The sequence below is a fragment of the Chrysochloris asiatica genome, unplaced genomic scaffold, assembly GCF_000296735.1.
Source record: "Chrysochloris asiatica unplaced genomic scaffold, ChrAsi1.0 scaffold00169, whole genome shotgun sequence".
Taxonomy (NCBI): Eukaryota; Metazoa; Chordata; class Mammalia; order Afrosoricida; family Chrysochloridae; genus Chrysochloris; species Chrysochloris asiatica.
The window spans coordinates 6870725-6892568 of record NW_006408687.1 but is presented as its reverse complement, the minus strand read 5'-3'; the positions used below and the strand labels follow the sequence as shown (position 1 = coordinate 6892568).

Below are 21844 nucleotides of genomic sequence, written 5' to 3'. Positions count from 1 at the left end.
ACCTGTACAGGGTTTCCGAGGAATGGCTGGTGAATTTAAGCCACCGACCTTGCAGTCCAGTGCATTATTCCACGGTGCCATGCCATGTTATTTTATGAGAGGGCTTCAAAAATTGGTGGAAAAGTAGAATGAAAAGAAAATTAATTTTACCATGAATTTTTCAAAGCCCTTTCGAATAATTTTACCCTTCACTCTTATTAATAAATAATACAATCAATAGTGTGGTGCTGTGGCTTAATGTGCTGGACTACAAAGTTGGTTTGAACCACAAACTCAGAGGTTTGAGCTCACCAGCCGCTCCTCAGAAAACTACACAGGGTCGCTATAGGTCAGAACTGACTCGACGGCACTGAACAACAACTATTGTGTGCTATCGAGTTGGTTCTGACTCATAGTAACCCTGTACAGGGGCTCCAATCTCTACAGGTGCAGAAAGCCTCATCTTTCTCACTTGAAGTGACTGGTTAGTTCAAACCGCCAACGCTATAGTTAACATCCCAAGGTAGAGTACCCACTATGCCAACAGGGCTCCCCAATTTGTAACTAGCAGCCTCAATTTGCACACAAGCTATAGAGCAAAAATTCTGTTTAGATGTTTTATTTCCTAAGTAGGTTAAATGTGTGCTTTCTTTCACATAGACAAAGAATGTTAACATATAAATTACCTAATTATCTTAACAAACCTTCTCCACAAAAAAAGAGAAATTTCCTTCCAAATCATCCTAAATTCCCAATTAGACTTGAAAGAAATAATATTTTTTATTTTGACTGGAGTTGACAATTCTGCAGCTAGCATGCTGTCCAACTTTGAAGACCCCAGGTACTTCACAAAGCACTCACAGTGCAGTAAGCGACAATACTAACGTCCATGTTCAGACTGTGGGTCACCCAGAAATTAACTAAGATATTTCAAATAGATCTTTCAAAAATGCTTTCTTTGGAATTTTAGGAGCTAATACTACTTTTGACAAAAACCATGCAAGTACAGGATTATTCCCTACTATACAACCACACGCCTCTTCCAGGCCTAAACTTTCCAACATTTCCTTAAATCTCCACCCACAAATAGGACTGTTCACAGAATCACTCTGGAATGGACTGTCAAGTAATTTGCTTTAACTTAAATAGATTACCAAGTTCCTAGACTACAAACTGGGTCTTCAAATTCTCAAACTGTGACTATATTCTCTTACAAAATCATGCTTTTATAGATTTTATTCAAATCTGTAAGAATTTGGGGCTTAAGTCAATAACCCAATTTACTTCAGGGGCTAGGCTGAGTGGCAGATAGTCTCATTTCAAACTCCTTTCCCTTTATAGACTCTTAGTTTGCAAAGTAAAAAACAAAAAAACGGAGAACCACATTTCCCAGACTCTTGCAGCTAGTATTCTGGATATGGTCTAGTTTCTGCCAAGCAGATGCAGCCACACAAGACCAGGAAACAGGGAGTGAGTAACACAAGGCAAAGTCCACCCACAGGGAGAGAGAGGGTTCTTGCAAACAGTACTGAAGATATTTGGTTTTCTGGTATAGAGTTGGGGGCAGTCCTCGAGACTTCTCCAGTGTTAAACAGCATGAGACTTCTGTATGAGGTGACTGGTGGCAGGGGTTTCTGCTGGAACTGTCTTGTGGGATGGTTTGGCATTTCTCTGGATTGCTTTTTCTGGTACGGAGAGCTCTAAAACCTAGTTCCACAATCCTCATGACAAATGCCATAAGCAAACATCCCTTCTAACAATCCCTTTCTGTAACTGTAATGGACTGCACTTTCTGGTTCTGATCTCATGGAAAGAGCACACTAAAGAAAATTTCCCAGGACAAGAATGTCGTATTTTTTCAGCTACAGAGGAGTAAGTCCCATAACCACTTAACACAGAAATTTGAGCCTTTGAATTTACCCAGATAGATTCTACTATCGACTTACCCATTTACAGCCCCACAAAATCCCGAGACATACCTGTCATCTTTATTTATCTGGTCACCAAATCCCACAGTGTCGACGATGGTTAACTTCAGCCGTACATTGCTTTCCTGAAGCTCGTAACTTCTGGCTTTTAACCGGACACCTGGCTCATTGTGGGTTGCTGGGTCACTTTCAAATTTAGTGTTGAATAAAGTGTCCATCAATGTGGATTTGCCAATGCCTGTCTCACCTATATGTACATGAAGGGAAAATAAGAGAATGTGTCAAAAGCAAAAACAGGATTTTTTCAAAAAGTCATTATCACAAGAAATCTTACCACCAAGAAATACTCAGTTCTATGTTTATAAGACGCCACCCTAGAAATGCTTTATTAAATTTCAGAAACTATTGGGAAGAAAAGATTTAAACTTATAGATCAAGATCTTTACCTCTGGGTGGAGAAACTGTACGTGTACGCTGGTTTGTGGTCAGTTTGCAAGTTACAATAATTGTACTTTTCCTATCAGCAGTTCTGCAGGAGAAAGATGAGGCGTTCTGCTACCGTAAAGATTTATAGCCTCAGAAATCCTGCGCAGGGTCACTGTGAGTCGGAATGGACTCCATGGTACTTAACAACAACAACAAATGTTATGTGTGGCACTGTAAGATAAGCACTGGACTGCAAAGTCAGTTTGCACTTCAAGGTCAGCTGTTCAAATGTGCCAATTGCTCCTCAGAAACCCTATTACAGGGTTGCTGAGTCGGACCCAACTAGACGGCACTGAACAACAATGAATGTTATTATAGGAACTCTGGTAGCATAGTGGATTACGAATTGGGCTGATGACCTTAAGGGCAGCAGTTCAAATCTACCAGCTGCTCTGTGGAAGAAAGATGAGGCTTTCTGCTCCTGTAAAGAATTACAGTCTCAGATACCCTATACAGGATCGCTATGAGTTGAACAGACTTCATGACACATAACTACTTCATGGCACATAACTACCACCGAAGTTCATCAGGAGTCCTGGTATAGCACTGTAAGATAAGCACAGGACTGCTAACCCCAAGGTTGGGGGTTCAGACCCACCAGCTGCTCCTTGGACACCTATATAGGGTCACTATGAGTCAGAACTGACTCTATGGCATCTAACAACAGCAAATGCTATCACTAAAAATTATATAACTGAGCTTCTGCTACATAAAAAAAATATTCCATTTACATTGGAATGATTATCTAATACCATCCAGTGTTATCCCAAAGAAGTTTATTTTTCAAAACAACACTGTTGATGTTAATCCCACTACTGACTTAATAGTGGAGTGCTTCCTATGTGCTAGGTCCTATGGCAAAAGTTTCCAATGCATTATCTTACTGAAACCCTACTACTTACTGCCCCTGTGAAATAGGTACAATTATTCCCTCTACTTTATAGTTGGGGTACTAAGTTCTACACAGAGTTTAAGTACCTTACCCAAAGTTGCATAGTGTAGTGGCAGAACCAGGGTTCTAACCCAAATTCGTAAGATCCTACCATCCACAGTTAACAAGTACAGTTCATCCTAACTTTTATTATTAAGGAGAAGACTGGATGCTAAATATTTTCCAGCTATGGTTAGCAGTCTATGTGACTCTTTCTCTATTATCTCTAAATCATCTTTCTAAAGGTCTAAAGGTTGGCAGTTGACACCTACCCAGTCGTGCCGTGGGAGAGAGGTTTAGTGATCTGTTTCCATAAAGACTACAGTCACTGAAAGCCCTATGAGCCTTCCTGCAGCCAGTACCTACTATGTATGTACTGGGCATTGCACTAAACCCTATAGATACATCACTGAACTAGCAAAATATGGTATTCTCCAGTAGTTTCAATCTGGCCTGTAACATGATTAAATTCCAAGCAGATCTTATAGATTTTAATTTATTATTATATAGAAGGTATCCCAAGTGTCTGCCATAAGTACATTCCTGTTAGGAGCAAGACCAAGACCATACTCCATGCCCTGTGACTTAGTTGCTAGTTCACCACAAATATGACCATGGCTAAGCTCTGGCCCAAAGGCAGCCATAGATGCCTGATGATTATCCTACGAGACAGTGAGCCATATTGGAGGGTGATCAGTCTATCTAATCAGCTTGAATGAGAGAAAGACTCTCTGCATACAATGCAACAGCACTAAAAAGACAAGATACACAGAGAGACATGAATCTGCAGAAACCATAAGGCCGCAAGGACTGAAAGTCAGTTCCTGTTGTATCTAGACTAACCCTTCAAAGCTCCACCAATAAAAATAATATAAACTATTGTCTATTCACTAGTAACCAAACCAGCTGCTGATTCTGATTCCTGGCAGTCGCTCCTTGAGCTTTTCAGGGCCTGATCTTGCTTCCAATGCACCTCTGCAGGCACTCCAACCGCCAACCCGTGGGTTAGCAGCCAAGTACTTTAACAGTGTGCACCACCCAGGGTTACCCTAACCTTATCCAATATATATTTGAAGCTTAGACCCATGGTTCATGGCTTAACAAAATTAACTTTGAGCTGAAGAAAGGTCCTTTGTGATGGATAAAGAAATAAAACAGAGTTCCCACTCTAAAATACTTAGAATCTGGCAGGCAAGTTGATAAGGAAGGTTCTCCTTTTTAAGTACATTGTAAGCATTTTAAGTACATGTTACCATGTGTAACTTTCTCAAGTATAGTAAATGCCTTTTCTGGATTTGCAAATATTCAGGAAATGGACAAAGGGACAACCGCAGAGTTACCTTATAAAGTTCTCTCCAGTCTATCAAAGGTTCTGTCAGTAGAAAGAAACCCACTTAAATGTCAGCAATGAAGATTTCATTTCCATGGCAAAGGTTCTAGGCTAACAGGACAGAACTGAAATCATTATCTTGTTTTACCAGGCTGAAAATTACTTATGCACATGTGAACCAGTTAAGACCATCATCTTTTGAAAAATAAGGCAATTTTAATTATCGTTTACTTGAAGGTAGAAATTCTGAACAATTAGCAACCCAGATCCTACTTTAGCACAGGTTAAACAATGGACTGGGAAAACCACATTGTTGCTGTAAATTTTTTAGTGCTTTGCTTTCAAGTTCCATACGCTGTGCTTTTAAGAGCCATAATTAGACAGCACTACACTGGTATCAATATGATTGACCAAAAGCAGCTCAGTAAGAAATGGCAGCTTGTGGAAGAAGACGAATTATAGAACTGGGGACGTTTTTTAATGTATTAGCTTTTGAATCCTCTAACCTCTAAAAACAAGGTTTTTCTTCAGTTTCAGTGACCCTATGTGTAAACTTGATTCTTTCTAATTGAGTAATTTAAGGCAGCAGGACATAGGTTCCAATTCAAACCAAACACCATAATTATTTCTCAAAATAATAATATCTTGAGAAAATTAATGACTACCACTAACTCTGAACCATCTCAAAACTCCCTAGCATAGTACTCTGTGCACAGTAGACACTTAATAAAAGTTAGCTAAAATTTAAAATTACCACAATGATAGTTTATACTGATTTGTCTGTTTGGTGGATCTTTTAGAATTTATTTGTTCAATTCACAATATATCTGCCTAAACATCCAGTTGTGGGAGTAACTAAAAAATTTCCTCTCTAAGTGCTATCTGTGCCTTCCATTTTTGCTGTTCCTGCCAAGGTGAGCATGCCACCCATGTCACAGTGGAAAGCAGCCCTACTGATTCCTTTTTATTTCTGGCTCACACAATCTACAAGTGCTAAGGTAGACAGGGACACAAACAAGCAAGCAAGCAAAAAAAAAAAAAAAAAAACCCTAGAAGGATAGTATTTTTAATTAGAAGATAATAAATTGATCAAATAGTTGATCTATGATTCAAATAAGCAGACAGCATCTTTTATTTTAATTGCCAAGATGGGTTGCGTAGCTAGTTATCGAAGTCACTATGCAAGAAGGTCTGCCTGTCTCCTCGAAATTTTCTAGAACTGTGTACTTAAAGTTATGCTATTCTAACTTTTCAGAGTCACCTTTTATGAACCATGCTTTGGCACAATGCCAACAGCCTGTAAGAGGGACTTGAAAGGAACAATCACATGACACTTGGCACTGTACTGATTGAACTGATTTAGAGGATGCCCGAGAATTCAGACTACTATATCCCAACTTCTATTATTTCTGAAAACCCAGGGAGAAATGTATCCAGATAAAATTGTGTTTCATCATAAGCAACTACTAAAAATCTGTCCTATGGTAAACTTTTAGTGTTTGGCACTTAATATATGCTCAATAAATACCTATTAAATTAATAAAATGAGTGAATTACCTCCGGGTTCTAAGCTTGGAGATGAATGTGTTGCTTCATGTAATTAATTGCTAAAGGTGGGCCTGATTTTAGCCTTCAAATTCTGACTCTATTCCTGGTTTCACCTTATTTTATTAGGTTACTTTTATTGTAATTGCATGTACTCATTCATTAACTCTGTAAACCACTTTCCTGGGAAAACAGTATTGGATATAATGTTTTCAGGCTTTATCTTCAGTTCCACAATATATTTTGACTCTCAGCTTTGGCTAAAATTACCTTAAATGTGTGTTTTCTATTCCTCTTCTCTCATCTCCTCAAGACAATTACGGTTGAATTATAAAATATATTTCTGTTTTCAAAATGCATTATCAATCTGCTTTGACTCGACTATCCAACTGGGCACTCTATAGAAGTAGGTATGGTATAGTATTTTATTCATCTCTGCATGTTCACAAAGTACTGACAAACACAGAGGCTGGATCATTGTTGATGAAGCTTGACACAAAGTTCGTGTCATTTTGGAAAATCAATGAGGTAGAGACATTTAAGATTATGAAGAAAGGCTGAATCATTTAGATTATCTGGAGGAACGGAGTGTGGGTAACATAGAAAAGAATTTTTTTTAAATAAAGTACAACTCGGGGACTTACTTGGTGTATTGTAAACAGGGTGGACAATAGGGGGATTCGGAACTACTGGTGCTCAGTTGCCTGATTTAGCCTAAGAATTCTCTTCCTGATTAAATGAAAATTCTCTTTTCATTTCTTCTCAGGACCCAACAGAGGGCTTCTCATAACAGACATTTAATTTGGTATCTCTGTAACTAGATTAAGCTCATGCCAGAATCAGTTTCTCCCTCAGGTTTGTCTCCAAATTAGGACTTTAAAGACATTTTTTGAGAAAATGATCTGTTTTCCTCACTGGACTCATTCACACATCTCTTTTTTTAACCTCAATTCTCTTCCAATTTTAGCACATGAAACCAAACTAATGATGTTATAAACTTCACACAAGTGCATACTGTGTAAAAACACAAAAAATACGAATGGGCAGTATGGTAATAAGGAAATTACCATGGATACGCTTAACATAAATATGATACCTACTTTTCAAAGTGTCTGTCCAGATATTTTGATGGACTAGAATGGTTTTTAATACACTCATAATTTATAAATAAATGGGCCACTGATTGATAGCAAGAATTTCTTTTAATACAGATATTTTGCTATAATATATTTGTAGTGAAAGGATTTGATGTGCTCTATCCGTTGGAGTCCGGTGTTGCACTGTGGGCTAATACGCTAGACTTTAAAGTCATTTGAACCACAAGATCAGTAGTTCAAGCTCACCAGATGCTCCTTGGAAACCCTATACAGGGTCGCTATGGGTTGGCAACTAGACAGCACTTAACAACAACAACAACAACAATCTTTTGAGGAGCCCTGGTGGTACAGTAGTTAAGCACTTGGCTGCTAATCAAAAGGACAGCAGTTTGAACCCAGTAACCACTCCACAGAAGAAAGATGTGGCAGTCTGCTTCCAAAACGATTGTTGTTGTTGCTAAGGGCTGTTGACTCGATTCCAACCCATAGTTTCCAGGGAGCAACTGTTAGATTTGAACCACCAACCTTGCGATTAGCAGTCCAGTGCTTATCCTACTGCATCACACCAGGACTCTTCCATAAAGATTACAGCCTTGGAAACCGTATGTGGAAGTTCTAATCTGTCATTCAGGGTCACTATGAGTACGAATTGCCTCAGTAGCAATGGGTTTGGTCTTCTGGTTTAGCCTGACGATAAGTTTGCTTAGTATTTTATGTTGGTACCCACAGTGCCCAGGGAGCTAATGCTGGCTCCAACCAGAGTTTTAATGGTTTATGGAAAAGAACCAGGATAGCCAAGTGCCCAGAACTTATTGTAGAAAAAAAGAGAAAATGCAAAGGAATATAAACAGTATGCTTTCATGTATGTAAACAAACAAACAAAAAAAGAGTATGTACTCACTCATATGTAATTGTGAGAGAACTGTTTGATCTGCCTACTGTGTGTCTCTCCCATAGTCAGTCTTCTTTCTGATAAAAATTCTTTTTTCTTGTAGGGAATTGCTCATGTGTTTGGTTGGGATGACTTCCATCTCTTACCCTGGTTGGGCATGCGATCCAGCCCTGGACAACTAGAACTGTCTTGTGACTGTTCAGCCACAGTTGTAAAGAATGACTTTTTCTTGCCCCTGGAGTTGCTAAGCTGGCAGCACAAGTGGAAGCCAAACTGCTGCCATGATGAAAAAGCTCAAACACAAAGGCAAGCAGAAGCAAGCAGGACCAAGAGCCAGATATAGAGTCCTGAGCCCTGAAAATACACCATGTGAACGTCCAGTCAACTGTTCTCAGTTATACAATCCAATAAATTACCTTCTTAGTGTGTGTTAATTGGGCAAGAAGGAGCTCTGGTAGCGTAGTGATTAGGAGTCAGGCTGCTAACCTCAGGGTTAGCAGTTTGAAACTACCAGCTGTTCCACGGGAGAAAGATGAGGCTTTCTGCTCCTGTAAAGATTCACAGCCTTAGAAACCCTATACAAGGTTGCTATGAGTCGGAAACAAATCCATGACACACCACCCCATTAGTTGGGCAAGAGGGTGCTTAATTAAGTTTAAACTGGATTCTGTAATTTTTAGTGGAAAGTTTTCTAATGCATAATCAGCCCGAAAGAGATGCAACATTGCTGGTTTTCAAGATGAAAGAAGGGGCCAAGAGCCAAAGAATAAAAACAACCTATTGTTCTGACTCATAGCGACTCTGTACAGGGTTTCCGAGGCTATAAATCTTTACGGGAGCAGAAAGCCTCATCTTTCTCCCACAGAACAGCTGGTAGTTTCGAACTGCTGACCATGAGGTTCGCAGCCCAATTCGTAACCACTATGCTACCAGAGCTCTGTAAGAACAGCCTATAGAAGCTAGAAAAGGCAAAGAATTGAATTATCCAGAAAGAAATACAGCTCTTCCAACACCTTGATTCTACAACCCAGGGAGATTAATATTGGCCTTCTAACCTACAGAACTGTAGAATAATAAACTTGCATTGATTTAAACCACCAAAAATAATTTCCCAATACAGAAAGATACATGGTTTCTAGGATTTCACAGTATTGTCTTTATGGAGTGGGAATGGGGTGAATTGGCAGCGGGGGTTATATATTTTTAACAATTGTTGTTAAGTGCCATCAAATCAGTTCTGACTCATAGCAATCCTATACAGGGTTTCCAAGGAGTGGTTGATGGATTTGAACTGCAGAACTGAGCAGTCTAGTGGAAAGGGATGGATGGGCGGGGATGGGATGTGTATATATTTTTAACAATAAGCATATATTACTTTTATTAGTTTGAACAACTAATTTTAAGCATATTTTTTAATGAAACAAGAATAAAAATCTTAGAATCACAAATACTATCAATCTACTCAAGAAAGAATGAATAGCAACTGTTTTACAAAAAAGCATCAATGTGGCTTGTGAAGAATTCCAACCAGTGTCACATGATGCTATTTAGCCCAAGGGATCAGTTAGTGAGCCAACACACCCCACCACCACACCACACCACACATTCTGTCAAACCAGGGCCTTCCAGTAAATCCAATCCCATTGGAAGAATGTTCCCTACTATGCAGAGACCAGGACAAAACTATTCTCCAAGCTTGATTTGGAGACAGGTCGAGGGAAGCAGGGAAGGGAAGCCAAAATAGCAGGATTACAATTTAGCAAACTTTTCCATAGAAAACCAACAAATTGCCAACAAATTGCTATGCTGATGAAGAGCTGCCCTGTTCTGCACTCCTTTAATGCCACTCTGTAAAATGAGCTGCCACTCAGGAGGTCCCCTGCTGAATTTTAAAAGGCTTTATGAAGGGAAAAAGAGAAAGAATGAAAGTTGGCTGCCATGGTCTTGTTTCTCTCTAGTCATTCTCTTACTCGGGACTTAAAACATAATACCAGAGAGCAAGCTGGTCTAGTGTGCAAGACAAGTGAATGTCCAGTGCAAATGCTGCTTAAAATACATTCCTCAAGAAGTTTTTTAAAAAGGAAAACATCTGCCTCTACTAGAGTCTCCTCCCCAAATAATATATAAGCAAATGGTGGCTCTTACATTGCACACATGCCTTTTCTAAATTGAGTTCATCTGACTTGGCCATGAGAAGTCTGGTACATTCTGCCAAGCTTAGAAGGATGGTCTACTTGGCTATAGTCATAATTCCATATGGCTTGTCTCAAAGTGTTATCTCAGAAATATATGCCCAGAGGACTAGGGCGACAAAATAGCATAGAAACAACTCTACTGCTCTTTAGCTCTTTGTCACCAGTGATAGGGATGGTAAAGAAAAAGGCCATGTCTGGTCTAGGGACATTTCTGTTTCAAACGAACCAAAGAGCTTCCTTCCTCTCTATCTTCTTCCCCTTAATTTAAGAAGGATATGGCTAGAGAGAAGAAAAAGAAAAGAACAGAGGTGTGGGCTAAAGTATAATGTTTAAAGGATATGAATAAAACTTACTAAAGATGTAAGTAAGTTAGATCACTGTGGGTTTTTCCCCAACTTGTCTACCAAGAATAAACTAAGGTCAATTTTAGATCCCAATTTAAGGACAGAAGGTTAATTTGGTAATTCAGGCAGAGAATTTATTGTAAATATACAATAAATTTTTAAATGCTTTTTTTGTTGTTGTTCTAAAAGTACATTTTCAACATTATAAGCTTATTAAAGTAGTTCTGATTTTTATTTACTTTAGGTGGCATATCTTTTAAAGAATTCTAATAGAGCTTGCTATTGCTCCACAGTCAGAAACCCTAGAAGGAAATTCTTGAAAAGGGTTTTGGACTATCTGATTACATACATCTCATTTCCTTCTTTCAACTTCCGGTAGTTCAGATGGGGTCTAAGGCCAAAGAGGCTTTGTTCCCTCTTCCCACACGTACCAAAAAATTTTTAAAGTGCTTTCATAACAACATCACACTGACTAGTTGCTGGAGTATGTAACAAAAAATAAAACAATAATTTGAACAACACTGTAAAGCTTACAAAGTATTTACCCAGATATAACTCTCAATCTAATGTAACTGTGTAGCAGACAGAACAGGTACTGCCTTGCTGAATTTATGACATGATCAATTTCACTAGTTCCTGAAACATGCTGCTCTAACACCAATGGATCACTTACCAACACACAGGATGTTAAAACAAAATCCTTGAGAAGTGGACTTGTTGACCAACTGGTCAGGGAGGCTGTCAAATCCAACATGGCCAGAAAGGGATAAATTTCGAAGCTCTTCATTCTGAAATTTCAAAGGAGAATGTTTGAGAATTCAAGAAATATGCCAGGTAAGCATCACACACATCAGAGACATCATTACTCTCTCCATTTCTTTTCTTTTTTTTCATCCATGGAAAAAGAGATTCCCTCTGTACCCACAACCTCCTTGAATTCTAAATTACATGCTCTTTCACAAAATCACACACAGCTTCACAAATTAGACTATATTCCAATGTAACTCCTTTCTTGTTACAAGTAATGGTCCAGGGAAATGTTAGCTTCCAGAAGTGGCTACACTTACAGAGATACATAGAAAAAACAGAACTGAAGTGACATGAAAAACTACCCATTTTGATCACTTTAATCACTTAAGCAAAACTTTCCATTGACTTTCAACACATAGTAAAAAAAATAAAATTATACTCTTCTAAATCCATAAAGAAGCTTTGAGAAGATCACAGCAGCGGATACCTGCTAATTACAATAATGGTAATGTCGTACCCACCCATAATGCAACAAGTTTAAAACTATACTGTACGTGAATTGGTCTCATATCCTCTTATTAGTTGTGCAGGCTGCAGGCTCTCCCATGGTAGATCTAGCACAGTTTCTGTACTCACTGGGCTTTCTCAGAGTTTACTGACGAAAACTGGAATAAGGTAGCTATCATACACTAAAAGAGTCTGGTGATTTATGCTGTTCTATAAGATGGTACCAAATGCCTTAACTTTGAATGCATGTCATGGGTATTGGTGACAATCTGTGAAGTTTTCATTTCTAGGTCAAATACGACCCTTCAACTTACAATACCATGGTATGGCTTGCACTTCAAGAAAGTAGCTGTTGGAAGTCTTGCAGATGACAAAGCTCCTGGTATTCCTGGTTAGGTTACCAATGAGTGGGCTTTATATTCACAATACTGAGTTTAGATGGCAAAATGAGCCTCAGAATGTCTTTCTTTTGTACTAAAAAGAAAAGGCTTTGCACAGGATCACACAGTCCATGTTTTTATGACACAATTTATTTTAGTAGTCAAGGACTGAGATGCCTGTTTCCAAATATCTATGTCTATGGTCACTCTAAGGAGCTCTGGTAGCGTAGTGGGTGAAGTGTTGGGCTAACTGCAATGTCAGCAGTTCAAATCCACCAGCCCATCAATGGGAGACAAATGAGGCTTTCTGCTCCTGTAAAGACGTACAGCCAAGGAAACCCTGTGAGTTGTAATTGACTCGAGTGCACGCTGCATTGGCAGCAGCATGGCAACTCTATCTGCAGAGAAATGTGACTCCATTAATGCAGAGAATTCAATAGCATGTTTCATGAGCAACGGAGTTCCTTACCAGCTCTAAAATTTGAATTCTGTGGAAAAAAAAGACTAAGAAACTACCACATTCCCTGGATACCGTGATGGCAGCTGCAGGTTTGAGGTCAACAGGGCAGTGAACAGATGCATCATCTATGAATAGTTTTCTTGAAACCTGCCAACAGTGAATATGAGACTCCAAAGTCGGCACTTATCCTTGAAAATGATGGTATGGGCAACGGCTTACTAAGTGGCTTCCAGAGCAGGTTCCAGTGGGCACAGTTCTGGTAGTGGGCCAAGCCTCCATCCCAACAACACTCCACTTCTTAGGGCCTCAGTGCTAGTACCTGCCCCTTCCTCTTCAGATACCTCAAAGATTCAGATAGTAGGTATTTTTAGGGTGTTTACCACATCCTCCAGGACTTGAGAGAGGAGGATTTGAAATGAGTTCTATGCTAAATTTAGAATTTCTTTCCATCACAGCTGTGCGGTGGCTGTTGTGTATCAGGCAAGGAGAAGAAGCCATTGTACCCGCCTTTACTTCTGATGCATCACTGACTAGAATGGACTGAAAGGAGACATGGCAAGGAAGAACTATCATCTGACAGTCCCTCTCCTCTCTGCCACAAGACTGCTTCTAATTTCCTGGGGGAGGACAGGAATGGTTTATTGCTCTTGATTCCGGATTGTTGGGGTTTTAGACACCAGATATCCTCCTATGAGCCAATCCTGGGAAAGAATCAGAGCTAGTAATTATAGCTCTCATCCCAGAACCCAGTGCTCAGCATCTCATATTCTCACTGTTTCCAAAACACAAGAAACCACCCACACACCCACGAAGTATTTTTATACCCATTGAAAGCCACATGCAGAATGAAAGGTTATAAAAGAGGTTTTTTTTTGTTGTTTTTGTTGTTTTTGAAATTTACAGTTATGCCTTTGGAATCTGCCTTCCAACTTTGTGAGACAAGACATGTATGTAAATTTTATAACGCAAATTTCTTTTCCAGTCATACTTCTCTGGCCCGTACCGCTCAAGCACCTTGAGAATCATGTAGCAGTATCCGGATGTAATATAAGGCAGAGGGAAATAGGAAGTTCTCTCTTTGGATTGTAAACAGGCTTTAAAAACTCGAGGGAGCAGCTCTGAGCAACTAGCCTCGTGACTCATGGAGCAGCTGAGTTGGACCCCTCCACTCCAGCATTCGATGGCGTGTATCATCGAATCCAAGGATTCACTTATTCATCACTATCCAAGGATCTAGGCTCCTTTTGACTCTATAAGTCTAATCTCAGGAAGCATATATACTATTCCCATGTCATTAACACTATCACATATCTGGAAAGGATTCCCCAAATTTTTATCTTTTACACCTGGGTTATAGGTCTGAACTCTTTTATACCTGGATTACAGGTCTAACTTTCAAACACATGGGCTGCCATGACTTACCCTCAAACTTACGTACACAAAACTGAAACCAAATTCCTCTATTCCAAACCCACTCCTTCTTCAGAGTTCTCTGTTTCTGTTCATAACATTTAATTATGCTTGAGACCACCCCTTCTCCTATCAGTTTCTACAACTTATGAATGCTACATCCTCCTACTCTCTATTCCTACTAATTCAGCAGCCTCCCAACTGGTCTCCTTGTTTTGTCACACTAGTCCTTTCTCTCTAAGTTGCTGCTAGAGAGTTCTCAATGCTCAAAGGTCCTCAATCCAAACACCCTGACCTAACATTTCAGACCCTCCCTGGACTGAACCCAAATCTCCATTCCCACTGTTTACCCATGGAGTCCTGGTGTGGCGCTGTGGGTCAATGCACCAGACTGCAAAGCTGTTTGAACTTCTAGGTCGGTGGTTCAAGCTTACCAGCTGCTCCTTGGAAACCCTATACAGGGTCGCTATGGGTTGGAACCGACTCAACGGCACTTAACAACAACAACCCATGGAGCACCTTATCTGCAGTTACACTTAATTACTTAATGTTCCTGGGACAAATCTAGGCCCCACCCCCACCTCATGGTTCACTCACAATATTTATTTCCTCTATCTGAAAGGGTCTTGTAGCCAATATTTACATAGCCCAAGTCCCACAGTCCACACACTCAGCCATCATTTTACTGCTATCCAATGGTTATGCATCAATTCCCAAGCAACCGAGGCAACACAATCATTTCAACCACTATAAAGAAACCCAACAGTCTGAAAAGGCTATGTTCTATATGATTCTAAATAGCTGATATTCTGGGAAGGACAAAACTATGTTGTTTTCATTATGTAGTATCAAACTGATTCCTACTCAATGACTTACAAGGCAGAGTTGTTGTTATGTGCCTTGGAGTCGGTTCCAACTCACAGCGACCCTGCATAGGGTTTCCAAGGCTGTAAATATTTACAGGAGCAGAAAGCCTCATCTTTCTCCTGCGGAACAGCTGGTAGTTTCGAACTGCTGACCGTGAGATTAGCAGCCCAATTCCTAACCACTACGCTACCAGAGCACCTTATACAGGGCAGAGTAGAACAGCATAATAGGATTTTCTAGGCTGTGACCTTCACCAGGGTGTTCTGATGTGGTACTATAGGATCAGCACTGGACTGCTAACCACAAGGTCAGCGGTTCAAATCTACCAGCCACTCCTCGGAAACCCTATACAGGGTCGCTATTAACAACAATCTTCACAGCAGCCAATTGAAAGGTCTTTTCTCCCACAGAGCAGCTGGTAGTTGAAACTACAAACCTTCAGTGAGCAGCTGAGTGCTTAACCATTGCACACTATACTGTATAAAATACCTGCTGCCATCGAGTCAATTCCAACTAATAGTGACCCTGTATAGGGCTTCTGGGGGAGTTCTGGTGTGGAGCTGTGGGTTAATGCACTGTACTGCAAGGTTGGTTTGAACTGCAAGATCGGTAGTTCAAGCTCATCAGCTGCTCCTCAGAAACCCTATACAGGGTCGCTGAGAGTTGGAACTGACAGACAGCACTTAACAACAACAACATAGGGTTTCTGAGACTGTATATCTTTATGGGAACAAACCGCTCCAATTTTTCTCCTGTAGAGATGCTGGTAGGTTTGAACTAACAGGCTTCTGGTTAGCAGCCTAAAATCACAGAGGTTTGGGCTGAGGCAGAAAAGATATATAGATGGAGCATAAAGTATCTTTCATATAGTCAAATTACACTATGTGGTACTGTAATGGTGGACACATGATACTATGCATTTGTTAAAACCCATGATTGTACAACATAAAGATGTAAACTATGGACTTCTGCTCATAATACTGCATCAGTGTTGGTTCATCAGTGTAACAAATGTCCACACCAATGAACAGGTTAACAAGAAGGGAGATTATATGCAGAGGGAACAAAGGGTTATGGAACTCTGTACTTTCTGCCCAATTTTTTTATAAACCTAAAACTGCTCTGAAAAATAAAATCCCTTTAAAGGGAAAAAAATCCAGTATGTTAAAATAGAAAGAAAAAAATCATTCTCTAAACCATAGTTCTTTGACAACCAAAGAACTGGAAGTTGAAGATTAGAATTGGCAAAGTAGCTTCGAGTATCTTTTCACTGGGCTTGGCAAAGCAAGGCCAGGCATGGATTTTCTAAGGCTATGGCCTAGGAAGCCCATAATATAAGGCTTAGTTTTGACCAGTTTAGGAACAGAAGTGTCAGCATGGAGCCACTAAGTAAGTAACTATAAGACCTTAACTGAATTAGCCCTCTATTTTTTAAATCTATTCATAAGGGTCTGCACTTAGATGATTCCTAGAGCCCATTCCATCACGAAATGGGTTATGAATAAACACTACGATATAAAATAAAATAACCAGTCTTTAGCTGGTCATTTTACTACCTCATCTTTCTCTCTTTAGAACATCTCTACCACGTGATAAAATTACTTTATTTGTTCATTCAAAAATATTCATGACTGAAAGCACTACGGTACCTAAAATGATACCTTTGCTATTCATTGATAAACACAATCCCTACCCTTAAGATGTTTACTATGTATCAGTAGAGACAGGTCATACATCAGTGTGATACTACTAAGACTAAATGTGATAAATGGCAGGGCATTAACTATGAGGAGCTTCAGATGGGAGAAGTAGCTTTGGCTATTAGAGGGAAGAAGGACTTTTGAGGATATCTTTTAGGAAGGGTTGGACCACCCCAAATTTACCAGGAAATACAAAACAAATAAACAGAAGTTGAGCTTGTGAAAGTGTCCTAGATAATTACTATCTAGGCTCTGGTAGCGTAGTTGTTTATGAATCGGGCTGTGAACCTTAAGGTCAGCAGTTCGAAACTACCAGCCACTCTGTAGGAGAAAGATGAGGCTTTCTGCTCCCGTAAAGATTTACAGCCTTGGAAACCCTGTACAGGGTCACTATGGGTCAGAACTGACTCAACGGCACATAACAACAACAACAAGCCTAAAGAGTCACCTTATTACAACTGAAGTTAACAATCAACAGGTCTTTCAGATGTCCAGCAGACTTCATCACTGCAATAATCATAAAACAAATTATGTAAGTGTGTGTGTGCTAACACCTACATTCTGTGCGCTGCTTTAAACTATGCACAGAAAACTTATGCTCCACAATTCCACATTTTGCTTCACCATATGCAAGGCACTAAAATAAAAGGCTTGGACTCAGACAGAGATGAGTCTGAATGCCAGCTTTAGGCTCTCTTCTTCCATTAGTAAAACTGAGGTATGCGGCAGCATTGTTAGGAGAAGATAAGAAAATTATATATATATTTATATATATACACACACACGGTGGTCGTGGTGGTGGTGTGCCACTGAGTCTGTTATGACTCACACCGACTCTGTACAGGGTTTCCTAGGCTGTAAATCTTTATGGGAGCAGAAAGCCTCATCTTTCTCCCATGGAGCAGTTGGTAGATTTGAACTGCTGACCTTGTGGTTAGCAGCCCAGCTCATAATCCACTATGTTACCAGGGCTCCTTAGATATATGGCAGTGCTTGGTGGAGTCAGTTCCGACTCACAGCTACCCTGCATAGGGTTTCTCAGGTTGTAAATCTTTACAGAAGCAGAAAGCTTCATCTTTCTCCTACAGAATGGCTGGTAGTTTCCAACTGCTGACATTGAAGTTAGCAGCCCGACTCCTGGCATTTAATAAATGATCACTGGTGGCACAATGTCTAAACACTCTGAAAGAAAGGGCAGTTTAAACCCACCCAGTAGCTCTGCAGTTGGCAATGATCATAACCTGGGAAACCCTATGGGGCACCTCACAATAACAGCACCATTTAATAGGTCCTTTCAGAAAACTTAAGCATCCTTTCCCTAAATTAGGTAGGCGGAGACAAAATATGTTCATTTTAAATCAGTTAGAAGTTACTTTTATTGCTGCTATGCTTCCAAGTTTAGCATTCTAGAAGGAGCTGCTGGTCAAAAGAGCCCTTGGATCTTTTGGTTGGTTGGTTGGTTGGTTATGTGCTGTGGAGTCGATTCGGACTCACAGTGACCCTGTACAGGGTTTCCAAGACTGTAAATCTTTACAGGAACAGAAAGCCTCATTTTTTTCCAGTGAAACAGCTGTTAGTTTTTAACTTCTGACCTTGAGACTAGCAGCCCAACTTGTATCCACTACGCTACCAGAGCTCCTTAGATTTTTAGGACCCTGGGAAGCACCCTCACTCCTCACTTATCCACATAGTCAGGTTCCAAAGACCAAGTTGTTACGCAAGAATTAGCATTATGGGGAAATGGAGGATGACCACATCATATCACTACGTGGAAAGTGACTATACCGCTATATAAAGGCTAAATCACAGAGAATTATGGCCCACACAAGTGGACATATAACCCTAACCATCACAGCCAGCGTTGCTCTCACCTCACACCTCCGGGCTCATTACTGTCAGACGTAGGCAGCTGCTTCACAAAATAGATGGACAGCAGTGGTTTAAATGCAAGCCATGGAATAACAAAACAATAAATAAATGAGGAGTGGGTGTACTCACTAAGGGAAGAGAACAGAAAAGGGAAGGGAGAATGAAGAGTCCAGCATGAAGAAATTCCAGCCTTTATAGGAAACTCATTTATGAAGCTGGGGGGGTGGGAAAGCCACAGCATCACATTACTTTTTATAAGAATTGTTGTTGTTGTTGCTGTTAAGTGCAACCCATAGCAACCCTATCTAGGATTTTTGAGGAGTAGCTGGGGAGCTCGAGCCAGCCAACCTTGCGGTTCAAACCGACTTTGCAGTCCAACGAATTAGCCCACAGTGCGACACTAGGACTCCTTTTATAAGAATAAGAGCGGGCATTAGCACAAACTCCCTCCATTCTGGATTCTCCATCCTCATTTTTCCTTTTAATTTTAAATTAAATTAAACTTTGCTTTATTTTAGTCCAGTCCAGAGTCCCTGAAATTAATCAACTGAATGTTCCTAAATGTTCACCATGTGCAAAGTGAAGCCATTGTCTTTCTCTTTATTTCTAAAGCCCAAGCCCCTCAGTAGGTGTGGTTTAGTTAACTCTGATGTTATCAGCAAGCAGAAAGCAAGAGAGCGTGTTATCTAGGTGCTATGTGCTTTAATTTGAAAACAAGTAGAACTTAATTTTGCAAACAGATATTATAATTTTAGTCTAGAAATATCCCTCCCATTAAGTTTGAATTATTTTCTTAAATTTAAAAGATAACTTCTTTTATGCATGGTATTTTTAAAGTGCTAGAGAGTTCTATTTATAGAAAGTGGTGATTACATTCTTCTCAAAGTCCCAGTATATGGATAATAAATCATATTGATCCAAGTCACTTAATCCTTGGGCTTATGTTTCTTCATCTGTAAAATGAGACTTAACCAAATACCCTCTGATGCAAATTTCAAGGTTTCTTGAGTCGGGAACTCAGAGAGGCATAAATCCAATTCTATCATTTTTCTTGAGGCATGTCAACACAGGATAACACTATCCTGGTGGTATATTTTCTCAAACCAGATCTAAATCGTCTAAAATTTTAAATGACCCATGAAAGAAGTTTCTACCAGTTACCCTGGGAAACTCCAACCTAATGAAAATCTGTGTGTATGTCCCCTTCTTTTTCCACCTGAACTTTTCATTTGTACTGTTTAACCACAATAATGATAAACTATGACTTAGTTGTTTGTTTGTTTGTTTTTTTAATTATGTGCCCACCCTCTACAAATGCCCTGCTGAAAGAAACACCTTTATCTATCTCTGCAGTATTAAACAAGATGTTTAAGAAGTAGATTTTACATCCCCCCAAAGCAAAACCTAGGAACTAACACCTCAATATAAGTTACCTGTCTTCAAGAATAAAAGTAAATGCTTATACATGTTCTCATTCATTCCCCCTTAGAGAAGATGCCCTCTTGGAAAAGAGAAGGGGCACAAATCTTCCCCTTATTGTCTTCTTGTTAAATGTCAGTGAGTCAGTTCTGACTCATAGCAACCAAGGAGTGGCTGGTGGGCTTGAACTGTAGACCTTGTGGTTAGTAGTCCAGTGCTTATCCTACAGCACCACCTCCCTCATCTTTTTGCTTTTATAGTTAACTGATGTTTTTTTTAGAAGTCTTGTTTCAGTAATGAAGGTGTCACCGAAACAAAAGACAAACCAAAACATTGTCATTGAGTCAATTCTGACTCACAGTGACCCCCAGAGGACAAAGTAGAAGTACTCACAAGGAAAGACAAAAAAGAGAAGAGCTTGCTATTTCTCACATGAAATCCTATACTGCTTCGCAGTATCTGAAAAACTTCTGGTCTCACAAATGTCTGAGAAGTAAGTTAAGTTTTAGTCAAGTGTGCGTTTGCAAATACCCAACAATTACATTCTAGAGACTGTTGAATTTGTTTCATATTTTCTTGCAAAGAAAGGAAGATTTGTAGAAAGATAGGAAACGCCCTTTGTTCCCATGTAAAAGGGAAAACACTGGAATGTAAATTATTGACCCAAACCACAACTATGAAGACTGCATGGGGATGTTTTCAAGGCTAGGCATTTTAGGGTAGCTTTCATAGTATAAAACGTCTGAAGCATCTCATTAACAATGAGGCGCATTCCTGAAGGATGACTTGGACAAAATTTCCTACTCTGCTTCTCATCTATACCATGAAACCCCAAGGCCAGAGCCAAGGAAACCCCTACGGATGTTGTCTCATATAAGCAGTTGGACAGAGCGAGCCAGGGTGAAGAGGGGACCAGTCATGAGGGAAACCATACGGTGAAGGAAAGAACTTGAGTGCAACCCAATTGGAAGCTGTGGCTGAAAAGAAGGGGCATCCACACACCAGCCTGATCAGCTCTGCCTGACAAGCCCAGGAAAACCAAACCACAAAACCTGATACTGCTGAGACCATGCCAACAGACAGCACCCTAGAGAACAGAGTAGAATTGCCCCCACAGGGTTTCCAGGGCTGTACATTTTTATACAAGCAGACTGTCACATCTTTCTTCTGTGGAGTGGGTTCAAACCACTGACCCTTCAAGGAGCAGCACACTGTTTAACTACTATGCCACCATGTTTGCATTGGAAAACATCACCAAATCAACAAGAAAGCATTTGACTGGAATTGAGTAATTGCCCCGATTCCAAATGACATATTTATGTAACTTTATCCAAAAGATTCCCAGTAGAGTCCCCTCAGTGCAAACCCCCTTCCAAGACTAAGACTCAATGGGAATACACGCTCTGATTGGTGACCATGCTCGACACTGATAAGGGGAAGTGAAGGAAAAACAGCAATGAAGCAGTGAGGTAAGCCCTACAATGTTCAATAGACTTCTGTGAACCCGGGTGAAGACCTGATTGGCCAGCAGTGTGGCAAGACCTGGGGACTCTTGGGCCAAGAGTCAGTGACATAGCCACAGAGGACTAGAGTGGAGAGTGAAGCATCCAGCTAATAAGAAGAGAGGGCATATGCATAAGAACACCCACACTTGCAGATAATACCCACTTGTCCTGGCTTCAATGACTGGATCATCATAGCTCAACCAGAAGTAAAAAGAAGAGGGGGCAAAAAAAAAGTATTCTCATACAATTT

General features: G+C 40.0%; 1 protein-coding gene across 1 annotated transcript in view; it reads right to left on the bottom strand.

Annotated features, from left to right (window-relative positions):
* Positions 1-21844, bottom strand: part of SEPT11 (septin 11) — a 129593-nt gene that overhangs the window by 39693 nt on the left and 68056 nt on the right. The window contains exons 2-3 of the mRNA XM_006871585.1: positions 11401-11515; positions 1959-2154 (exon numbers count right to left, since the gene is read on the bottom strand). Coding sequence (XP_006871647.1) covers positions 1959-2154; positions 11401-11515 — 311 coding nt within the window. The remainder of the gene's footprint in view (positions 1-1958; positions 2155-11400; positions 11516-21844) is intronic.